At 48.7% G+C, this 20,119-nt stretch overlaps 2 protein-coding genes across 3 annotated transcripts in view; both read left to right on the forward strand.

The window, feature by feature from the left end:
* Positions 1–52: 52 nt before the first annotated feature.
* POLR3C (RNA polymerase III subunit C) lies at positions 53–14,450 on the forward strand. Of its 2 annotated transcripts, XM_059490235.1 has the most exons (15): positions 53–109; positions 250–450; positions 2,249–2,504; positions 5,141–5,320; positions 5,844–5,932; positions 6,571–6,675; positions 7,840–7,932; positions 8,915–8,995; positions 9,835–9,886; positions 10,968–11,028; positions 11,114–11,264; positions 12,069–12,170; positions 13,327–13,376; positions 13,460–13,609; positions 14,251–14,450. In XM_059490235.1, the coding sequence occupies exons 2-15, from the start codon at positions 304–306 to the stop codon at positions 14,330–14,332; spliced, it is 1,599 nt and encodes a 532-aa protein (XP_059346218.1). In that variant the 5' UTR covers positions 53–109; positions 250–303; the 3' UTR covers positions 14,333–14,450. The 2 variants fall into 2 exon arrangements, 1 of the variants encoding a protein (XP_059346218.1); XR_009420119.1 differs by lacking the exon at positions 14,251–14,450 and having other exon boundaries at positions 11,920–12,170; positions 13,460–13,603.
* A 1,568-nt stretch (positions 14,451–16,018) lies between these two features.
* SNX27 (sorting nexin 27) overlaps positions 16,019–20,119 on the forward strand; it is a 31,388-nt gene continuing 27,287 nt past the window's right edge. The window contains exon 1 of the mRNA XM_059490236.1: positions 16,019–16,278. Coding sequence (XP_059346219.1) covers positions 16,019–16,278 — 260 coding nt within the window. The remainder of the gene's footprint in view (positions 16,279–20,119) is intronic.

Below are 20,119 nucleotides of genomic sequence, written 5' to 3' on the forward strand. Positions count from 1 at the left end.
GGAGCCGGGCAATGCCGGGTGGCGGCAGCGGAAGTGACGTAGCAGGAAGCGGAGCAGGACGGCGCCGTTGTCATGGCGGCGGTGATGGCGGCCTAGGCCGGGTCCGGTGGTGAGAGCGGGGGGGACACCGGGACACCGGGACGGGGAAATCCCGGCTGGGGGGACACGGGACCGCGGGGACAGCGCTGATCCTCCCTCGGGAGGGGATCTGCAGCAGGGTCAGCCTCTGTCCCGTCTCTCTCCATCCAGCTGTTCGTTCTTCCCTTCCTCCCGTTCCGTTCCCGCGATTCCGGAGCCGCCGCCATGACCCAGGCCGAGCTCCGGCTCTGCTCCCTCCTGCTGCGGGAGCATTTCGGGGAAATCGTGGAAAAAGTCGGGAATTCCCTGCTCCGGACGGGCCCGCGGCCGCTGCGGCTCCTGGTGGGGGACACGGGGCTGCTCCCGGATCAGGTACGGGGCGGGAGGGGATTTTAATATTAAAGTGATCTCATATCGTTTGGAATTAACCGGAAAATATTTGAAATTGCACGAAATTAATGTGGAAGCAATATGAGATTATTGGAAGTTAATATGAATTTAGAATTAATTTGAAATTGATATGGTTTTATTCCCATTAACAGGCACGGGGTTATTCCCACTAAAAGGAATGGGGTAATTCCCATTATTCCCATAAAAAGGCACGGAGTTATTCCCGTTCAAAGGGATGGGGTAATTCCCATTAATCTCATTAAAAGGGGCAGGTTTATTCCCATTAAAAGGGCTGAGATAATTCCCATTATTCCCATTAAAAGGCATGGGGTAATTCCCATTATTCCCATTAAAAGGCATGGGGTTATTCCCATTAAAAGGGATGGGGTAATTGCCATTATTCCCATTAAAAAGGATGGGTTATTCCCATTAAAGGGAATGGGTTTAGTCCCAGTATTCCCATTAATAGGAATGGGGTTATTCCCATTATTCCTAATAAAAGGAATGGGGTTATTCCCATTAAAAAGAAATAGGTTTATTCTCATTATTCCCATTAACAGGCACAGGGTAGTTCCCATTAAAAGGGATGGGGTTATTCCCATTGGGGTAATTCCCATTATTCCCTTTAATAGGGACAGAGTTTTTCCCATTGAGAGAGCTGGGGTAATTCCCATTATTCCCATTAACAGGCATGGGGTTATTCCCATAAAAGGGACAGGGTAATTCCCATTATTCCCATTAAAAGGGACAGGGTAATTCCCATTATTCCCATTAAAAGGGACAGGGTTGTTCCCATTATTCCCATTAAAAGGGATGGGGTAATTCCCATTCTTCCCATTAAAAGGGGTGGGGTAATTCCCATTATTCCCATTAACAGGCATGGGGTTATTCCCATTATTCCCATTAACAGGCATGGGGTTATTCCCATTATTCCCATTAAAAGGGATGGGTTATTCCCATTATTCCCATTAAAAGGGACAGGGTTGTTCCCATTATTCCCATTAACAGGCATGGGGTAATTCCCATTATTCCCATTAAAAGGGATGGGGTAATTCCCATTATTCCCATTAAAAGGGATGGGGTAATTCCCATTATTCCCATTAACAGGCATGGGGTTATTCCCATTATTCCCATTAAAAGGGACGGGGTAATTCCCATTATTCTCATTAAAAGGGATGGGGTAATTCCCATTATTCCCATTAACAGGCATGGGGTTATTCCCATTAAAAGGGACGGGGTAATTCCCATTATTCCCATTAAAAGGGGCGGGGTAATTTCCATTATTCCCATTAAAAGGGACGGGGTAATTCCCATTATTCCCATTAAAAGGGACGGGGTAATTCCCATTATTCCCATTAACAGGCATGGGGTTATTCCCATTCTTCCCATTAAAAGGGACGGGGTAATTCCCATTATTCCCATTAAAAGGGATGGGGTAATTCCCATTATTCCCATTAACAGCCATGGGGTTATTCCCATTAAAAGGGGTGGGGTAATTCCCATTATTCCCATTAAAAGGGACGGGGTAATTCCCATTCTTCCCATTAAAAGGGGCGGGGTAATTCCCATTATTCCCATTAAAAGGGGCGGGGTAATTCCCATTGGGGTAATTCCCATTACTCCCTTTCATAGGGACAGAGTTATTCCCATTAATAGAACTGGGGTAATTCCCATCATTCCCATTAACAGGCGCAGGATAGTTCCCACTAAAAGGGCCCAGTTTAATTAATTATTTTATTATTTTTTGTTAATTACTCCCGCTCCAACCCGCGCCCCGCAGGTGAAGAAGGCGCTGTGCGTGCTGCTGCAGCACCAGCTGGCGCGCTTCGAGGCGCAGCCGCGGGGCTGGGTGGAGTACGAGGCGCGGCGCGAGCGCGTCCTGCGCATCCTGCGCTACCCCCGCTACATCTACACGGCCAAGGCGCTCTACGGGGACCCCGGGGAGCTGCTGGTGGAGGAGCTGCTGCTGCACGGGCACCTGCCCATGAGCGCCGCCGTGGCCAGGGTGGCCGATCGCCTCACCGAGACCATGGAAGGTGGGGGAGAAACTCAAAACAACGGGGTCTGGGAAAGGGGAACGGGATCAGAGGTACTGTGGGGTGGCCGATCGCCTCACCGAGACCATGGAAGGTGGGAGAGAAACTCAGAAAAATGGGATTTGGGAATGGTGAATGGTCAATGGGATCAGAGATACTGTAGGGTGGCCGATGGCCTCACCAAGACCATGGAAGGTGAGAGAGAAACTCAAAACAATGGGGTCTGGGAGTGGTGAATGGGACCAGAGATACTGTAGGGTGGCTGATCGCCTCACTGAGACCATGGAAGGTGGGGGAGAAACTCAAAACAACGGGGTCTGGGAAAGGGGAACGGGATCAGAGATACTGTAGGGTGGCCGATGGCCTCACTGAGACCATGGAAGGTGAGAGAGAAACTCAAAACAATGGGGTCTGGGAGTGGAGAATGGTCAATGGGATCAGAGATACTGTAGGGTGGCTGATGGCCTCACCAAGACCATGGAAGGTGGGAGAGAAACTCAGGAAAACGGGATCTGGGAAAGGGGAACGGGATCAGAGATGCTGTAGGGTGGCTGATGGCCTCACCGAGACCATGGAAGGTGGGAGAGAAACTCAAAACAATGGGGTCTGGGAGTGGAGAATGGGACCAGAGATACTGTAGGGTGGCTGATGGCCTCACCGAGACCATGGAAGGTGAGAGAGAAACTCAAAAAATGGGGTCTGGGAAAGGGGAACGGGATCAGAGATACTGTAGGGTGGCTGATGGCCTCACCGAGACCATGGAAGGTGGGGGAGAAACTCAGGAAAACGGGGTCTGGGAAAGGGGAACGGGATCAGAGATACTGTAGGGTGGCCAATCGCCTCACCGAGACCATGGAAGGTGGGAGAGAAACTCAGAAAAATGGGATTTGGGAATGGTGAATGGTCAATGGGATCAGAGATACTGTAGGGTGGCCGATGGCCTCACCAAGACCATGGAAGGTGAGAGAGAAACTCAAAACAATGGGGTCTGGGAGTGGTGAATGGGACCAGAGATACTGTAGGGTGGCTGATCACCTCACTGAGACCATGGAAGGTGGGAGAGAAACTCAAAACAACGGGGTCTGGGAAAGGGGAACGGGATCAGAGATACTGTAGGGTGGCTGATCACCTGACCAAGACCATGGAAGGTGGGGGAGAAACTCAAAAAATGGGGTCTGGGAGTGGTGAATGGGACCAGAGATACTGTAGGGTGGCTGATGGCCTCACCGAGACCATGGAAGGTGGGAGAGAAACTCAAAAAATGGGGTCTGGGAGTGGTGAATGGGACCAGAGGTACTGGGGAGCCTCTGCTCCATGGGCACCTTCCCATGAACTCTGCGGTGGCCAGGGTGGCCGATCGCCTCACCGAGACCATGGAAGGTGGGGGAGAAACTCAGGAAAATGGGGTCTGGGAGTGGTGAATGGTACCAGAGATACTGTAGGATGGCTGATGGCCTCACCAAGACCATGGAAGGTGGGAGAAACTCAGGAAAATGGGATCTGGGAGTGGTGAATGGGACCAGAGGTACTGGGGAGCCTCTGCTCCATGGGCACCTGCCCATGAGCTCTGCGGTGGCCAGGGTGGCCGATCACCTCACCGAGACCATGGAAGGTGGGGGAGAAACTCAAAACAATGGGGTCTGGGAGTGGTCAATGGGATCAGAGATACTGTAGGGTGGCCAATCGCCTCACCAAGACCATGGAAGGTGGGGGAGAAACTCAAAACAATGGGGTCTGGGAGTGGTGAATGGGACCAGAGATACGGTAGGGTGGCTGATGGCCTCACCGCGACCATGAAAGGTGGGAGAAACTCAGGAAAAAGGGATCTGGGAAAGGGGAACGGGATCAGAGATACTGTAGGGTGGCTGATGGCCTCACCGAGACCATGGAAGGTGGGAAGGAGGCACCTTCATCTCAAGGAAATGGGATCTGGGAGTGCTGAATGGGGTCAGAACCACTGTAGGGAGCTGCTGCTGCACGGGCACCTGCCCATGAGCGCCGCCGTGGCCAGGGTGGCCGATGGCCTCACCGAGACCATGGAAGGTGGGAGAGAAACTCAGAAAAATGGGATTTGGGAATGGTGAATGGTCAATGGGATCAGAGATACTGTAGGGTGGCTGATGGCCTCACCGAGACCATGGAAGGTGGGAGAGAAACTCAAAACAATGGGATCTGGGAGTGGTGGATGGGTCAGAGGTACCATAGGGTGTTCTTTGAGGGACCCAGAGGAGCTGCTGGTGGTCCCTTGAGCTCTGCGGTGGCCAGGGCGGCTGATCGCCTCACTGAGACCATGGAAGGTAGGAAGGAAACTCCTCCATCCCCAAAAAATGGGATTTGGGACTGGGTTTAGTTGATGAGTGGGATCAGAGTTACTTTAGGGTGTTCTCAGCCAGGCTCTGCTGGTGGCCACGGTGTCCCCGTGTTCTCCTGAGCCTCAGGAACATCCAGGATCTGCTCTTGGACAGGTCGTGGAGACCACGGATGGTGGGAAGCTCCTTAAAACCCAGGGCTTTATTTGGGTTTGTGGATGCGCCAAAGGCTCTGGGGGTGGCGTGGCAGTGAGGACGCCCCGACCACGTTCTCCAAAGCCTCAGGACCATCCCACACCCACCCGCCGTGTCTCTCCTCCCACCCAGACGGGAAAACCATGGACTACGCGGAGGTGTCCAACACCTTTGTGCGCCTGGCAGACACCCACTTCATCCAGAGGTGCCCCACGGCCCCAGAAGTGCCCCCAGATGGCAAAGTGCCACCAGCGCCTGCCCTGAGCATCGCTGACAAGGACATGTACGCGGTGCCCCGCCTCAGCCTCGTCGGTGAGACCCCGAAACCCCAATTCTGGGCTGGCAAATTGGGGATTTTTTGGGTATTGACTGCTAGGATGAAGTAGAAGTTGTTGATTTATGTTATGTATAAATGAAATTTTAAGTTTTGAAAATAGTTTCTAATTAATAATTTAAATTTTAAAAATTATTCTTAAGTTATTTTTAAATTATAATTTAAATTTTAAAAATTATTTTTTAAATTATAATTAAAATTTAAAAATTTATTCTTATTTAGAATCTATAATTTAATTAAAAATATTTTTAATTATTTAAAAATATTAAATAAATTTTAAAATTATTTTAAATTATTTAAAAATTATTACTTAAATTTAAAAATTATTTTGTAATTTTATATTTTATATATATAATTATATATTATTTATGAACTTAAATATTTACAAATTATTTACAAATTATTATTTAATTTAAAAATGAAATTATTTTAAATTTATTATTTAAATAAAAAAATTTAATACTATTTATATATATTTAATATAATTTTTGGGGTTGACAGGGAAAGGGAAGAGGAGACGCTCGTGTGACGAGGAAGAGGAGGGAGAGCACAAAGCCAAAAGGCAGAAGCAGGAGGGAGGAAGCTCAGAGGTACTGGCAGTGCTGAGATCCATATTCCCAAAACATCTTCTGAGGAAACCAGGAATTGTGGTTTTTCTGGCTCTTTTTCATTATAATTTTTTGTGGCTCCTTTCTCTCGTTTTTATGGCTCCTTTTCACCGTTTTTCCCATTAAAAGGGATGGAGTTATTCCCATTAAAAGGAATGGGTTTAGTCCCAGTATTCCCATTAATTGGGATGGGGTAATTCCCATTTTTGTGGCTTTTTCCTCGTTTTCCTGGCTGCCATCCCTCAGTTTTGTGGCTGCTGTTCCTTAGCTTCCTGCCCCATTTCCCTCTCCTTTCCTGCCCCATTTCCCTCTCTTTCCCCCCTATTTTCCTGCCCATTTCCCTCTCTTTTCCTGCCCCTTTCCCCCCAATTTTCCTGCCCCATTTCCCCCTATTTTCCTGCCCCATTTCCCTCTCTTTTTCCCCTATTTTCTTGCCCATTTCCCTCTATTTTCCTGCCCCATTTCCCTCTCTTTTCCTGCCCCATTTCCCTCTCTTTTCCTACCCCATTTCCTTCTCTTTTCCTGCCCCATTCCCCTCTCTTTTCCCTCTCTTTTCCTGCCCCATTTCCCTCTCTTTTCCTGCCCATTTCCCCTCATTTTTTGTCCTTTTTCTCCCCCAGGCTCCCCCAGATGATGGCATTTACTGGCAGGTCAACCTGGAGCGTTTCCATCAGCATTTCCGTGACCAGGCTCTGGTCAGTGCCGTGGCCAGCCGGATGGACCAGGTCTGTGCCTGCCCCTGGGGCTGTTCCAGATCTAATTCCAGCTTTTCCTGCTCCAATTCCTGCTTTTCCCGCTCCAATTCCTGCTTTTCCTGCTCCAATTCCTGCTTTTCCCTCTCTAATTCCTGCTTTTCCAGCTCCAATTCCTGATTTTCCTGCTCTAATTCCTGCTTTTCCTGCTCCAATTCCTGCTTTTCCCTCTTTAATTCCTGCTTTTCCCACTCTAATTCCAGTTTTCCCACTCTGGAACTGAGCTTTTCCCACTCTAGTCCCTGTTTTTCCTGCTCTGATTCCTGCTTTTCCCACTCCTTTTCCCGCTCTAATTCCTGCATTTCCCCCTCTAATTCCTGCTTTTCCCACTCCTTTTCCCCCTCAAATTCCCATTTTCCCAGCACAGACCAGCAGTGAGGTGGCGAGGAATTTCCCACTCTAATTCCTGCTTTTCCCACTCCTTTCTCCCTGTAATTCTGATTTTCCCAGCACAGACCAGCAGCGAGGTGGCGAGGAATTTCCCCCTCTAATTCCCACTTTTCCCCCTGTAATTCCCATTTTCCCAGCACAGACCAGCAGCGAGGTGGCGAGGTATTTCCCCCTCTAATTCCTGCTTTTCCTACTCCTTTTCCCCCTCTAATTCCCACTTTTCCCCCTGTAATTCTGATTTTCCCAGCACAGACCAGCAGCGAGGTGGCGAGGAATTTCCCACTCTAATTCCCACTCCTTTTCCCCCTGAAATTCCCATTTTCCCAGCACAGACCAGCAGCGAGGTGGCGAGGAATTTCCCCCTCTAATTCCCACTCCTTTTCCCCCTGAAATTCCCATTTTCCCAGCACAGACCAGCAGTGAGATGGCGAGGAATTTCCCCCTAGAATTCCCACTCCTTTTCCCCCTGAAATTCCCATTTTCCCAGCACAGACCAGCAGCGAGGTGGCGAGGTATTTCCCCCTCTAATTCCTGCTTTTCCCACTCCTTTTCCCCCTGTAATTCCCATTTTCCCAGCACAGACCAGCAGCGAGGTGGCGAGGTATTTCCCCCTCTAATTCCCACTTTTCCCCCTGTAATTCTGATTTTCCCAGCACAGACCAGCAGTGAGGTGGCGAGGAATTTCCCTCTCTAATTCCTGTTTTTCCCACTCCTTTTCCCCCTGTAATTCTGATTTTCCCAGCACAGACCAGCAGCGAGGTGGTGAGGACGATGCTGCGCATGAGCGAGGTCACCACGGCCTCGGGGGCCTCCCACACTCAGCCCCTCTCCTCCAATGAGGTGGGTCCTGGAAAAGCTCTGGAATCCTCCTGGAACCCGAAATTCTGAGAATTTCAGGCTTTTCTGGGTTGGAAAGGACGTTGGTTTGCTTTTCAGAACAGTATTAATGTAGTTAATAATATAAATATATGTATAATATACCATACCATAATATACCATACCATAATATACCATACCATAATATATAATATATATTATGTATTATATATATATCAATTATATGTAATATATGCTTATATGTTATATATAAGCATTATATATAATTATATAAATAACATATAAGTATATATAATATATGCATCATATAATTATATATATTATATATATAATTATATATATTATGCTTTTATATATAATATATATGGTGTTTATATATAAAATAATATACAAAGAGATATGGTAAATAATTATTATATATATTGTATCTTATATAATTTTCTCTATATTATATAATATATATTCTGTTTTATATATGTTTTTTGCTTTACTAAATAATATATAATACAAAAATATATTGTTTAAAATATATTAATATATTAAATATATTGGTAGTAGTATTAGTAGTAATAGTACTATTATATAATTATATAGCATACAATACAATATAATAAGATATTAATATCTTATTATATACTATATAATTTCAGATATTATTATATTATTCTATTATATTTTATGATATTCTATTATATTCTGTTCTATATATTTTAATGTGTTATATATTATAATATATAATAACATGTATATTTATATAGACATATAAAGATATATATAATTCTAATATATTAATTATATATATTACATATTTTATAAGATCTCTGCATATTTTATAACATATAATATATAACGTATAAAATGTAATAAACATCTATAATCTCTACACATTTAACCCGAATCCTAACCAAAACACGAAAAAATAGATAAAATGCAATTTTAACCCTTGAAATCCCTTGACATTCCCTGTTGTTTTAATATTTTTTAGATTTTCAGGTCTCTCCCAGCTGGGTACAACATTGGGAAGCAGGTGCTGGACCAGTACCTGGCACTGCTGGCTGATGATCCGGTGAGCTTGGGCCTTTAATTCCATTTTTCCTCCCTGTTCCTCTGCCTGAGGCTAAAACATTTTTTACTGAGAGTTTAAGGAAAGTTTTTAACAGATACTTAAAGATTTTTAAAGTTATTGAACAGATATCAAAGACATTGAAATTATTTATCAGGTATTAAATAGAATTCTGTGTTCTATTTTGCTGACATTGAAGGTATTTAACAGGTGATGAAGATTTTTAAATCAATAAAATTTATATATTATATGATATGATATGATATGATATGATATGATATGATATGATATGATATTATATTATATTATATTATATTATATTATATTATATTATATTATATTATATTATATTATATTGTATTGTATTGTATTGTATTACATTGTATTACATTGTATTACATTGTATTACATTGTATTACATTACATCACTCTATATTACATTATATTATATTATATTATATTATATTATATTATATTATATTATATTATATTATATTATATTATATTATATTATATTATATTATATTATATTATATTATACGTGATATATAAAATATATTTTATTTATTTATTTTCTATCAGGTATTAAATAAAATTCTGTATTCTATTTTATTGGCACTGAAGGTATTTAACAAGTGCTCAAGATTTTTAAGAATACTTGAGTTATTTAACTTATAATCCATAAAGCTTTAACGCTATAGTTATAATTTTAAGTTAAAGTTATAAAAGTTGCAATTATAAGTTAAAGATATTTTTCCCCTGGAATCTTCTCACTCTTCCTACTCCAAGTTTGAAGTAAAATTCCAAATTTGAGGTAAAAAATCCAAATTTTGTCCCTGCAGTTGGAGTTTGTGGGGAAGTCGGGGGACAGCGGAGGGGGCACCTACACTGTCAGTATCCTTTGGGGTGATTTTGGGGGATTTTGGGCAGATTTTGGGGTGATTTTCAGGGGATTTTGGGAGTGATTTTGGGGCCTATTTTGTGGAGAATTTGGAGGATTTTCTGGGGGTTTCAGGATAATTTGGAGGGGAATTTTGGGGTAGGGATTTTGGGCGTATTTGGGGTGACTTTGGGTGATTTTTGGGTGATTTTGGGTAGATTTGAGGGATTTGGGGGTGATTTTGGGTAGATTTGAGGTGACTTTGGAGGAGTTTTGGGTGATTTTCAGGGGACTTTGAGAGTGATTTTCGGGGGATTTTGGGCAGATTTGAGGACGATTTTTTGCACAATTCTCCTTGACCCCAACCCCTCCAGACCTGCACAAGGCCCTGGTGTCCCTGGCCATGTCAGATTTGGGTGGATTTGAGGGATTTTTGGGGTGATTTTTGTGTGATCTTCAGGGGATTTTGTGAGTGATTTCTAGGGGATTTTGGGAATGATTTTTAGGGGATTTTTTGGTGATTTTCAGGGGGTTTTGGGAGTGATTTTTTAGGGCATTCTGGGAGTGATTTTGGGCAGATTTTAGGTGACTTTTGGGGGGGATTTTTGCACAATTCTCCTTGACCCCAACCCCTCCAGACCTGCACAAGGCCCTGGTGTCCCTGGCCATTTCAGATTTGGGCGGATTTGAGGGATTTTTGGGGTGATTTTTGTGTGATCTTCAGGGGATTTTGTGAGTGATTTCTAGGGGATTTTGGGAATGATTTTTAGGGGATTTTTTGGTGATTTTCAGGGGGTTTTGGGAGTGATTTTTAGGGCATTCTGGGAGTGATTTTGGGCAGATTTTAGGTGACTTTTGGGGGGGATTTTTGCACAATTCTCCTTGACCCCAACCCCTCCAGACCTGCACAAGGCCCTGGTGTCCCTGGCCATGTCAGATTTGGGTGGATTTGAGGGATTTTTGGGGTGATCTTTGTGTGATCTTCAGGGGATTTTGTGAGTGATTTCTAGGGGATTTTGGGAATGATTTTGGGCAGATTTTAGGTGACTTCTGGGGGGATTTTTGGACAATTCTCCTTGACCCCAACCCCTCCAGACCTGCACAAGGCCCTGGTGTCCCTGGCCACGGCCACGCTGGAGTCCATCGTGGAGGAGAGGTGACCAAGGGGACCTGGAGCCCCCTCCTGAGCTCCCCCCAGCCCCTTCCCCACATCCCTCCCTCACTCCCACCCTCCTGGGCAGGTTTGGCTCTCGCTGTGCCCGGATTTTCCGGCTGCTCCTGCGCAAGAAGCACCTGGAGCAGAAGCAGGTGGAGGATTTTGCCATGATCCCAGCCAAGGAAGCCAAGGACATGCTCTACAGGATGCTCTCAGAGAACCTGGTGGCCTTGCAGGTGAGGGGTTTGCCCAGGTGTGACAGGTTTTGGGCACTTCTGAGTGATCCCACCTGGAATTTGGGCCCTGTTTACTGAGAATTTGAGATTTTCTGTGCTGCCAGGCACTGACCCCGCAAGTGAACACTGCCTGTGACCTGAGGCTGGGGAGAAATCTCCCAAAATTGAGTGACAGAACTGGGATTGTGGGTGTGGCGTTTGAATAGAAGTGTGGAATATCACAGGGTGGAAAACTTAAGAGTTTGGGGTTTTAAAATATAGGAAAAAATATAAAACAAGATGGGGATTTTAGGGTGGAGGCTGGTCCTTCACTTTCTTCTCCTCCTTCTTCTCCTTTTTCTCCTTCTTCACCTTCTTCTCCTTCTTCTTCACCTTCTCCTCCTTCTTTTTCTCCTTCTTCTCCTTGATTTTGGGTGGTTTTGTGTAATTGGATTAAAAAGTCCCCATTGCAGGCCGTGGGTGGTTGGTTATTGGGTTAAAAGTAAAAATAATTTAGGTGTCATTTCTTAATTGGGCAGTTTATCCTTTAAAGGCCTTGCAGAGAGAGAGAGAGAGACATAGATCTCCACTTTTAGTTTGTTAAAGTGCTGTAAAACTCAGAGTTTGTGAGAATGAACAGAGATAAAAATTAATGAATTATTATTTGCATCTAAAGAAGAAATTCCATCTCACACATTTAATCCCAACCCTGGCAAAGAGAAGCGAAGGCTCCACAGGGAATCCTGAGGGGGAGGGAACACAGGGACACCTCCAGGGAAGGGGATGTTTCCAGTTTGTCCCCACCACCCCTCTGCCCTTGCACAGGAGATTCCCAAGACCCCAGACCACGCTCCGTCCCGCACCTTCTACCTGTACACGGTGAACGTGATGGCTGCTGCTCGCATGCTGCTCCACAGATGCTACAAGGTGAATCCCAAACACCACAGGTGCTGCTCCTGGTCTGTCCAAGATCATGGGTCCTGCTCCTGGTCTGTCCAAGATCACAGATCCTACTCCTGGTCTGTCTGTCCAAAATCACAGGTCCTACTCCTGGTCTGTCCAAAATCACAGATCCTGCTCCTAGTCTGTCCAAAATCTGTCCCCGCGTCCCCCATTGCTGTCAGTGACTGTCCCCATGTCCCCCATCGGTGTCAGTGACCGTCCCTGTGTCCCCCATTGGTGGCAGTGGCTGTCCCCGTTGTGACAATGACTGTCCCCATGTCCCCCATTGCTGTCAGTGACTGTCCCCGTGTCCCCCGTCGGTGGCAGTGACCATCCCTGTGTACCCCATTGCTGTCAGTGGCTGTCCCCCTGTCCCCCATTGCTGTCAGTGGCTGTCCCCGTGTCCCCCATTGGTGGCAGTGGCTGTCCCCGTGTCCTCCATTGGTGGCAGTGGCTGTCCCCGTTGTGACAATGACTGTCCCCATGACCCCCATAGGTGACAATGACTGTCCCCGTGTCCCCCATCGGTGTCAGTGACCGTCCCTGTGTCTCCCATTGCTGTCAGTGACTGTCCCCGTGTCCCCCATTGCTGTCAGTGACTGTCCCTGTGTCCCCCATTGGTGGCAGTGGCTGTCCCTGTGGTGACAATGACTGTCCCCATGTCCTCCATAGGTGACAATGACTGTCCCCATGTCCCCCATAGGTGACAATGGCCGTCCCCATGTCCCCCATAGGTGACAATGACTGTCCCCATGTCCCCCATTGGTGTCAGTGACCGTCCCTGTGTCTCCCATTGGTGGCAGTGGCTCTCCCCGTGGTGACAATGAGTGTCCCCTTGTCCCCCATTGGTGACAATGACTGTCCCCATGTCCCCCATTGGTGTCAGTGACCGTCCCTGTGTCTCCCATTGGTGGCAGTGGCTCTCCCCGTGGTGACAATGAGTGTCCCCTTGTCCCCCATTGGTGACAATGGCCGTCCCCATGTCCCCCATAGGTGACAATGACTGTCCCCATGTCCCCCATAGGTGACAATGGCCGTCCCCGTGTCCCCCATAGGTGACAATGACTGTCCCCATGTCCCCCGTGGTGTTCCCCAGTGCTCCCCTCACACCGCGCTGCCTTCTCCCCCGTTCCTCCCGCAGAGTGTGGCCAACCTGATGGAGCGGCGGCAGCACGAGATGCGCGAGAACAAGTGAGCTCCGTTGGGGGTGCTGGGCTGGCACGGCGGGCACGGCGCCACCGCCACCCGCCCGCGGTGTCCCTGTCCTCTGGCAGGAGGCTCCTGGAGAAGTCCCAGCGGGTGGAGGCCATCCTGGCCTCCATGCAGGCCACGGGGGCGGAGGCGGCGCAGCTGCACGAGGTGGAGGAGATGATCACGGGCCCCGAGAGGCAGCAGCTGGAGAACCTCAAACGCAACGTCAACAAGTGAGGGGGGGACCGTGAGCACAGGGGGGGAGGAGGGTTTGGATCTGAGTTTCAGAAGGCTTGATCTGTTATTTTATTATATATTATATATTATATATTATACATTATATATTATATATTATATAATATATAATATAAAACTCTTACAGAAAGGATTAGATAAAAGAGAAAAACTCTTAAGGAGAGGATTGATAAAAGAGAAAAACTCTTAAAGAAAGGATTAGATAAAAGAGAAAAACTCTTAAGGAGAGGATTAGATAAAAGAGAAAAACTCTTAAGGAGAGGATTGATAAAAGAGAAAAACTCTTAAGGAAAGGATTGATAAAAGAGAAAAACTCTTAAAGAAAGGATTAGATAAAAGAGAAAAACTCTTAAGGAAAGGATTAAATAAAAGAGAGAAACTCTTAAGGAAAGGATTAGATAAAAGAGAGAAACTCTTAAGGAGAGGATTAGATAAAAGAGAAAAACTCTTAAGGAAAGGATTAGATAAAAGAGAGAAACTCTTAAGGAAAGGATTGATAAAAGAGAAAAACTCTTAAGGAAAGGATTGATAAAAGCTGGGATGGGAGCAGGGGTGGGGAGGGCCCTGGGGACCCTGTGGGGACCCTGTGGGGACCCTGCCCATCCCTGTGTGTCCCCAGGATCGACGCCAGTGAGAACCAGGTGGATGAGACCATCTTTGTGCTGGAGTCCTTCATCGAGAGCACCATGAAGAGGCCGTGAGGGACGGGACAAGGACAAGGACAGGGACAACAAGAGGGACGAGGATGGCGGTGGGGACAGGGAGCAGATGCCTCTGCCCGCAGTGCTCGTGCTGCTGAGGAGAATAAAGGAACACTTGGTAATAACGCGCCTGTGTGTCAGGATCCTGATGGCAGATTGCAGGAGCTACTTGGCACCGCCAAACCAGCCCCGTAGCTGCTGGGGGGGGGTTTGGGGCTGTCCCAAAATTAGGGTCACCGCCTGCTGGGAGTGTTTTGGGGCTGTCCCAAATTTAGGATTGCTGTGTTGTACTGCTGGGAGTGTTTTGGGGCTGTCCCAAATTTAGGATTGCTGTGTTGTACTGCTGGGAGGGTTTTGGGGCTGTCCCACCATTGGGATCACTTCCTGCTGGGAGGGTTTTGGAGCTGCCCCAAAATTAAGGTCACTGTGTTGTACTGCTGGGAGGGTTTTGGGGCTGTCCCAAATTTAGAGTCGCTGCCTTGTGCCGCTGTTGGGGAACATTGGTGTTCTAGGGGTGCAGTTAAGGGTGAGCTTAGGGTTGGGGTGAGGGCTGCTGCACCTGGACCCTAACCCTAAGGGGACACACAGGACATGGGGACAGACAGGACACAGAGACAGAAAGACACGGGGACACAGGGACAGGGCACACAGGGATAGACAGGCATAGGGACAGACAGGTATGGGGACAGAGGACACTGGGACAGACAGGCACACAGGACACGGGGACAGACAGGAGCATGGACACACAGGACATGGGGATGGACAGGCATGGGGACACATAGGACATGGGGGACACAGGATATGGACACAGAGGATGCAGGAGCCATGGAGACACACACAGGACATGGACACAGAAGAGGACACATGGGGACACACACAGGGGCCTCATGGTGACACGCAGAACTGTTCTTGTGCTCCTCTCTGCCACGAGTGACCGAGGGTGACGCTGTCCCCGCCGTGTGAAGGTGACAGTGCACGGTGACCCCACAGGTGTCACCCCGACACCCCCAGAGCCCCTCCGCAGGGACTTGGGGTCACGCAAGTGACGTCACCGCACTGCACCGCCGCAAACAGCGCCCCCTTCCTGTTCCCAGGGAAACCGCACCCCCCGTTTCCATGGCAACACACACCCCGTTCCCATAGCAACAGCATCGCATCGCCATGGCAACAGTCCCCCGTTTCACGTCAGCAGCCCCCTGTCCCCACGCCCTCAGCCCCCCAATCCCATGGCAACACCACCCTTCTGTTCCCATGGCAACAGCCTCCTCCCCGTTCCCATGCCCACAGCCCCTCGTTACCATGGCAACAGCCCCTCCCATTGCCATGCCTACACCCCCCCATTCCCACGGTAACAGCCCCCCAGGCCCATGGCGCCTGTAGCCCCCGTTCCCATGGTAACAACCCCTCGGTTTCCACGGCAACACCCCCCTTCCAATGACAACAGCCCCGTTCCCATGGCAACACCCCCATTCCCACGCCCACAGCGCATGCGCCGCGCTGTCCCCGCCTCTCCGCCTCTGACTGCATTTCCCATCATCCCCCGCGGCCTGCGGCGCGCTAACGGCTCTGGGCAGCTCCGCGGACTCCATTTCCCATCGCTCCCCGCGGCAGGGACGGGAGGGGCGGGTCCCTACGGCGGCCGTCGCGGGCCCGGTCTCGTGACGCGCGCCGTGCGCGGACGCCAAGATGGCGGACGAGGAGGGCGAAGCGCGGCCGGGGGCGCGGAACGGGGCCGGGGAGGGACCCCCGGGCGGGCCCCGCGTCGTCCGCATCGTCAAGTCCGAGTCGGGTTACGGCTTTAACGTCCGCGGGCAAGTGAGCGAAGGCGGGCAGCTGCGCAGCATCAACGGCGAGCTGTACGCGCCCCTGCAGCACGTCAGCGCCGTGCTGGGCGGAGGGGCCGCCGACCGCGCCGGGGTGCGCAAGGGGGACCGCATCCTGGAGGTGTGAGTACGGGGGGGCCGCCCACCCACAGCCCCCCGGCAGCCGGGCCCGGGAACGCGCCCCACACACACGGGCAGTCCCGGGGGAGCGGGAACTGAGCGGGAATGGGGGTCCTGAGGGGGCTCTGGGGGGGCTGGGGGCGATGAGGGGGCTCTGGGTGCGATGAGGGGGCTTTGGGGGCCATGAGGGGGCACTGAGGGGCCCGGGCTGAGGGGACACCGAGCCCTTGGTGCGGTGTTGGGGTGCTGAGGGGCTCTGCAGGGCCTTGGGTGAGGGGGTGATGAGGGGGATTGAGACCCCCCGGCTCTAGGGGGGATTTGGGGGGTCGTGAGGGGGCTGAGGTTCGTGTGCTGAGGAGGGACTGAGACCTCCGGCCCTTGCTGGGGGTTTGGGGGGGATCCTGAGGGGGCTGAGCGCCCTTTGGTGAGGTTTGGGGGGCTCTGAGGGTCCCCTGGTGAGGGTGTGACTGGGGAGGAGGGGGAGCCCCCGAACCTTGGTGGGGATTTGAGGGATCGTGAGGGGGGTGAGGGTCCCATGGTGAGGGTGTCATGGGGTGAGGTGAGACCCCCCCCAGCCCTTGAGGGGATCTGAGGGGGCTGAGGGTCCCATGGTGAGGCTGTGGTGAGGAGGGGATGAGCCCTTGGTGGGGTCTGGGGGCGTTCTGTGAGGGTCCCTTGGTGAAAATGTCGTGAGGGGGGTGAGACCCTCACCCCTTTTTAGGAGTTTGGGGGGATCCTGAGGGGGCTGAGGATCCCTTGACGAGGGTGTCATGGGGTGGGGTGAGACCCCCAGCCCTTGGAGGGGATCTGGGGGTCCTGAGGGGGCTGAGGGTCTCTTGGCGAGGAGCCGATGAGCTTGGTGGGGTCTGGGGGCGTTCTGTGAGGGGGATGAGGGTCCCTTGGTGAAAATATCATGAGACCCTCACTCCTTTTTAGGAGTTTGGGGGTCCTGAGGGGGCTGAGGGTCTCTTGGCGAGGAGCCAATGAGCTTGGTGGGGTCTGGGGGCGTTCTGTGAGGGGGATGAGGGTCCCTTGGTGAAAATATCATGAGACCCTCGCTCCTTTTTAGGAGTTTGGGGGGTCCTGAGGGGGCTGAGGATCCCTTGACGAGGGTGTCATGGGGTGGGGTGAGACCCCCGGCCCTTGGAGGGGATCTGGGGGTCCTGAGGAGGCTCTGAGGGGGCTGAGGGTCTCTTGGTGAGGAGCCGATGAGCCCTTGCTGGGGTCTGGGGGCGTTCTGTGAGGGGGATGAGGGTCCCTTGGTGAAAATATCATGAGACCCTCACTCCTTTTTGGGAGTTTGGGGGGTCCTGAGGGGGCTGAGGATCCATTAGTGAGGGTGTCATGAGCCCTTTGTGGGAATTTGGGGGGTCCTGAGGGGGTTGAGGGTCCCTTGCTTGAGACCCCCGGGCCTTTGTGGGAATTCGGGGGCTGTTGGGGATCCCTTGGTGAAGGTATCATGAGACCCTCACTCCTTTTTAGGAGTTTGGGGGGATCCTGAGGGGACTGAGAGTCCCTTGCTGAGGTTATGATGAGCTTTGAGGGGGTTTTGGGGGTGTCCTGAGAGGGCTGAGGGTGAGAGGGAAGTTGAGCCCCCAACCCTTTGTGGGAATTTTGGGGGGATCCTGAGGGGGCTGAGGATCCCTTGGTGAGAATGTCATGAGGGGGATTGAGGGGAATTTGGGGGGGTCCTGAGGAGGGGGCTGAGCCCAAACTGAGCCCCCCCCAACCCTCATTGGGGGTTTTTGGGGGGGGGGTCTTACAGGAGGAACATGGGGACGCTCCTGGGGAGGTCACGAGGGAATTTTTAGGGATAAAATCCTTGGATTTCAATGTGGAGACTCCTAGGAAGGGCAGAGGGAGCATTTTTAGGGCTAAACCCCTCAGATTTCAGTGCGAGGACCATCCTGGGGAGGGCAAAGCAGCATTTTTAGGGATAAACCCCTTGGATTCCAACCTGCAGACACTCCCTTCCCATTCCTGCCTCTCATATTCTCCAGCTGCTGCTTTTTCACACCCAAAATTGTAACTTTAACCCAGAAAACACCTTCCCATGGGAATATCCCTGCTGTGTGGAAACTCATCTTCCTTTCCCCCTAAAAAAAAAAAAAAAAAAACAAAAAACCCTTAAACTTTGTTTTTGGGCTGAAATCCCTCAAACCCCAGCGCGGGGTTCGGTTTTCAGGGATCCCTCTGGATCCTCCCACGGTCGCACTTCGCTCCGGGTCGGTTAAGTGCAATTACTGATTAATTCCAGGGATTTCCGAGCTGCAGGAATGTTTTGCTGCCAGCCTGGAAGTCCAAGGGGTGTGAGGAGCTGCCCGTGGCCAGTGAATCCCACAGAAATCCCAGCTGGGATTTGGCTCTGTCCCAGCTGACCCAAATTCCCGATTCTTTCATTTTTTTTCCGTGCAGGAAAGCGCTGGGAGCAGGAGGAATTCTGTACCTGGATGTGCCAACTGGGGGAGCAGCGTTCCCAGGCTGAGGGGGGAGGGTTTTGTGGGCACTGGGATGAAATTTTCCCTCATTTTTGAGCGTTTTGGGGAACACTTAAAACACTGGGTTTGGCATGAGAGAGAGGTGCTGGAATTTTGGGGTTCAGTGGCCGGTCCCAGGTGAGCGCTGGGGGATGGTGTGTGAAATAATTAAGCCCTGGGGTTAATGATGGTTAATGAGGGTTTGCTTGTGGTCTCCCAGTCCTGGAATCCCTATGGGAGGTGGATGGATTGGGAATTTCCTCTTGGTTTATCAATTTATTTCCTTGGAGAAGTGGCTTTAATTTGTCCCTGTGTCCTGTAGGGCTGCCAGGTTGGCTCTTGCTCTATTCCAGTATTGATGTATCCCAATATTCAATATTCCAGTATTTATGTATCCCAATATTTCAATATTCCAGTATTCCTGTAGCCCAACATTTCAATATTCCAGTATTTATGTATCCCAATATTCAATATTCCAGTATTTATGTATCCCAATATTCAATATTCCAGTATTCCTGTATCCCAATATTCAATATTCCAGTATTTATGTATCCCAATATTTCAATATTCCAGTATTCCTGTATCCCAACATTTCAATATTCCAGTATTCATGTATCCCAATATTTCAATATTCAAGTATTCCTGTATCCCAATATTTCAATATTCCAGTATTCCTGTATCCCAATATTTCAATATTCCAGTATTTGTGTATCCCAATATTCAATATTCCAGTATTTATGTATCCCAATATTTCAATATTCAAGTATTCCTGTATCCCAATATTTCAATATTCCAGTATTCCTGTATCCCAACATTTCAATATTCCAGTATTCATGTATCCCAATATTTATGTATCCCAATATTTCAATATTCCAGTATTGATGTATCCCAATATTTCAATATTCCAGTATTCCTGTATCCCAATATTTCAATATTCCAGTATTCCTGTATCCCAATATTTCAATATTCAAGTATTCCTCTATCCCAATATTTCAATATTCCAGTATTTATGTATCCCACTATTTCAATATTCCAGTATTCCTGTATCCCAATATTTCAATATTCCAGTATTTATGTATCCCAATATTTCAATATTCCAGTATTTATGGATCCCCATATTTCAATAATCCAGTGTTCCTGCATTCCAATATTTCAATTTCCCAACAGCCTTGTTTTCCAATATTTAAATATTCCAGTATTCCAATTTTCCAATAGCCTTGCATCCCAATATTTCAATATTCCAATATTTCAATATTCCTATATTTCAGTATTCCTGTGTTCCAATATTTCAATATTCCAATATTTTAATATTCCTATATTTCAGGGTTTTTTTAGTAATCCCGCCTTCCAATATTTCAATATTCCAG

The sequence above is a fragment of the Ammospiza nelsoni genome, chromosome 28 (assembly GCF_027579445.1).
Source record: "Ammospiza nelsoni isolate bAmmNel1 chromosome 28, bAmmNel1.pri, whole genome shotgun sequence".
Taxonomy (NCBI): domain Eukaryota; kingdom Metazoa; phylum Chordata; class Aves; order Passeriformes; family Passerellidae; genus Ammospiza; species Ammospiza nelsoni.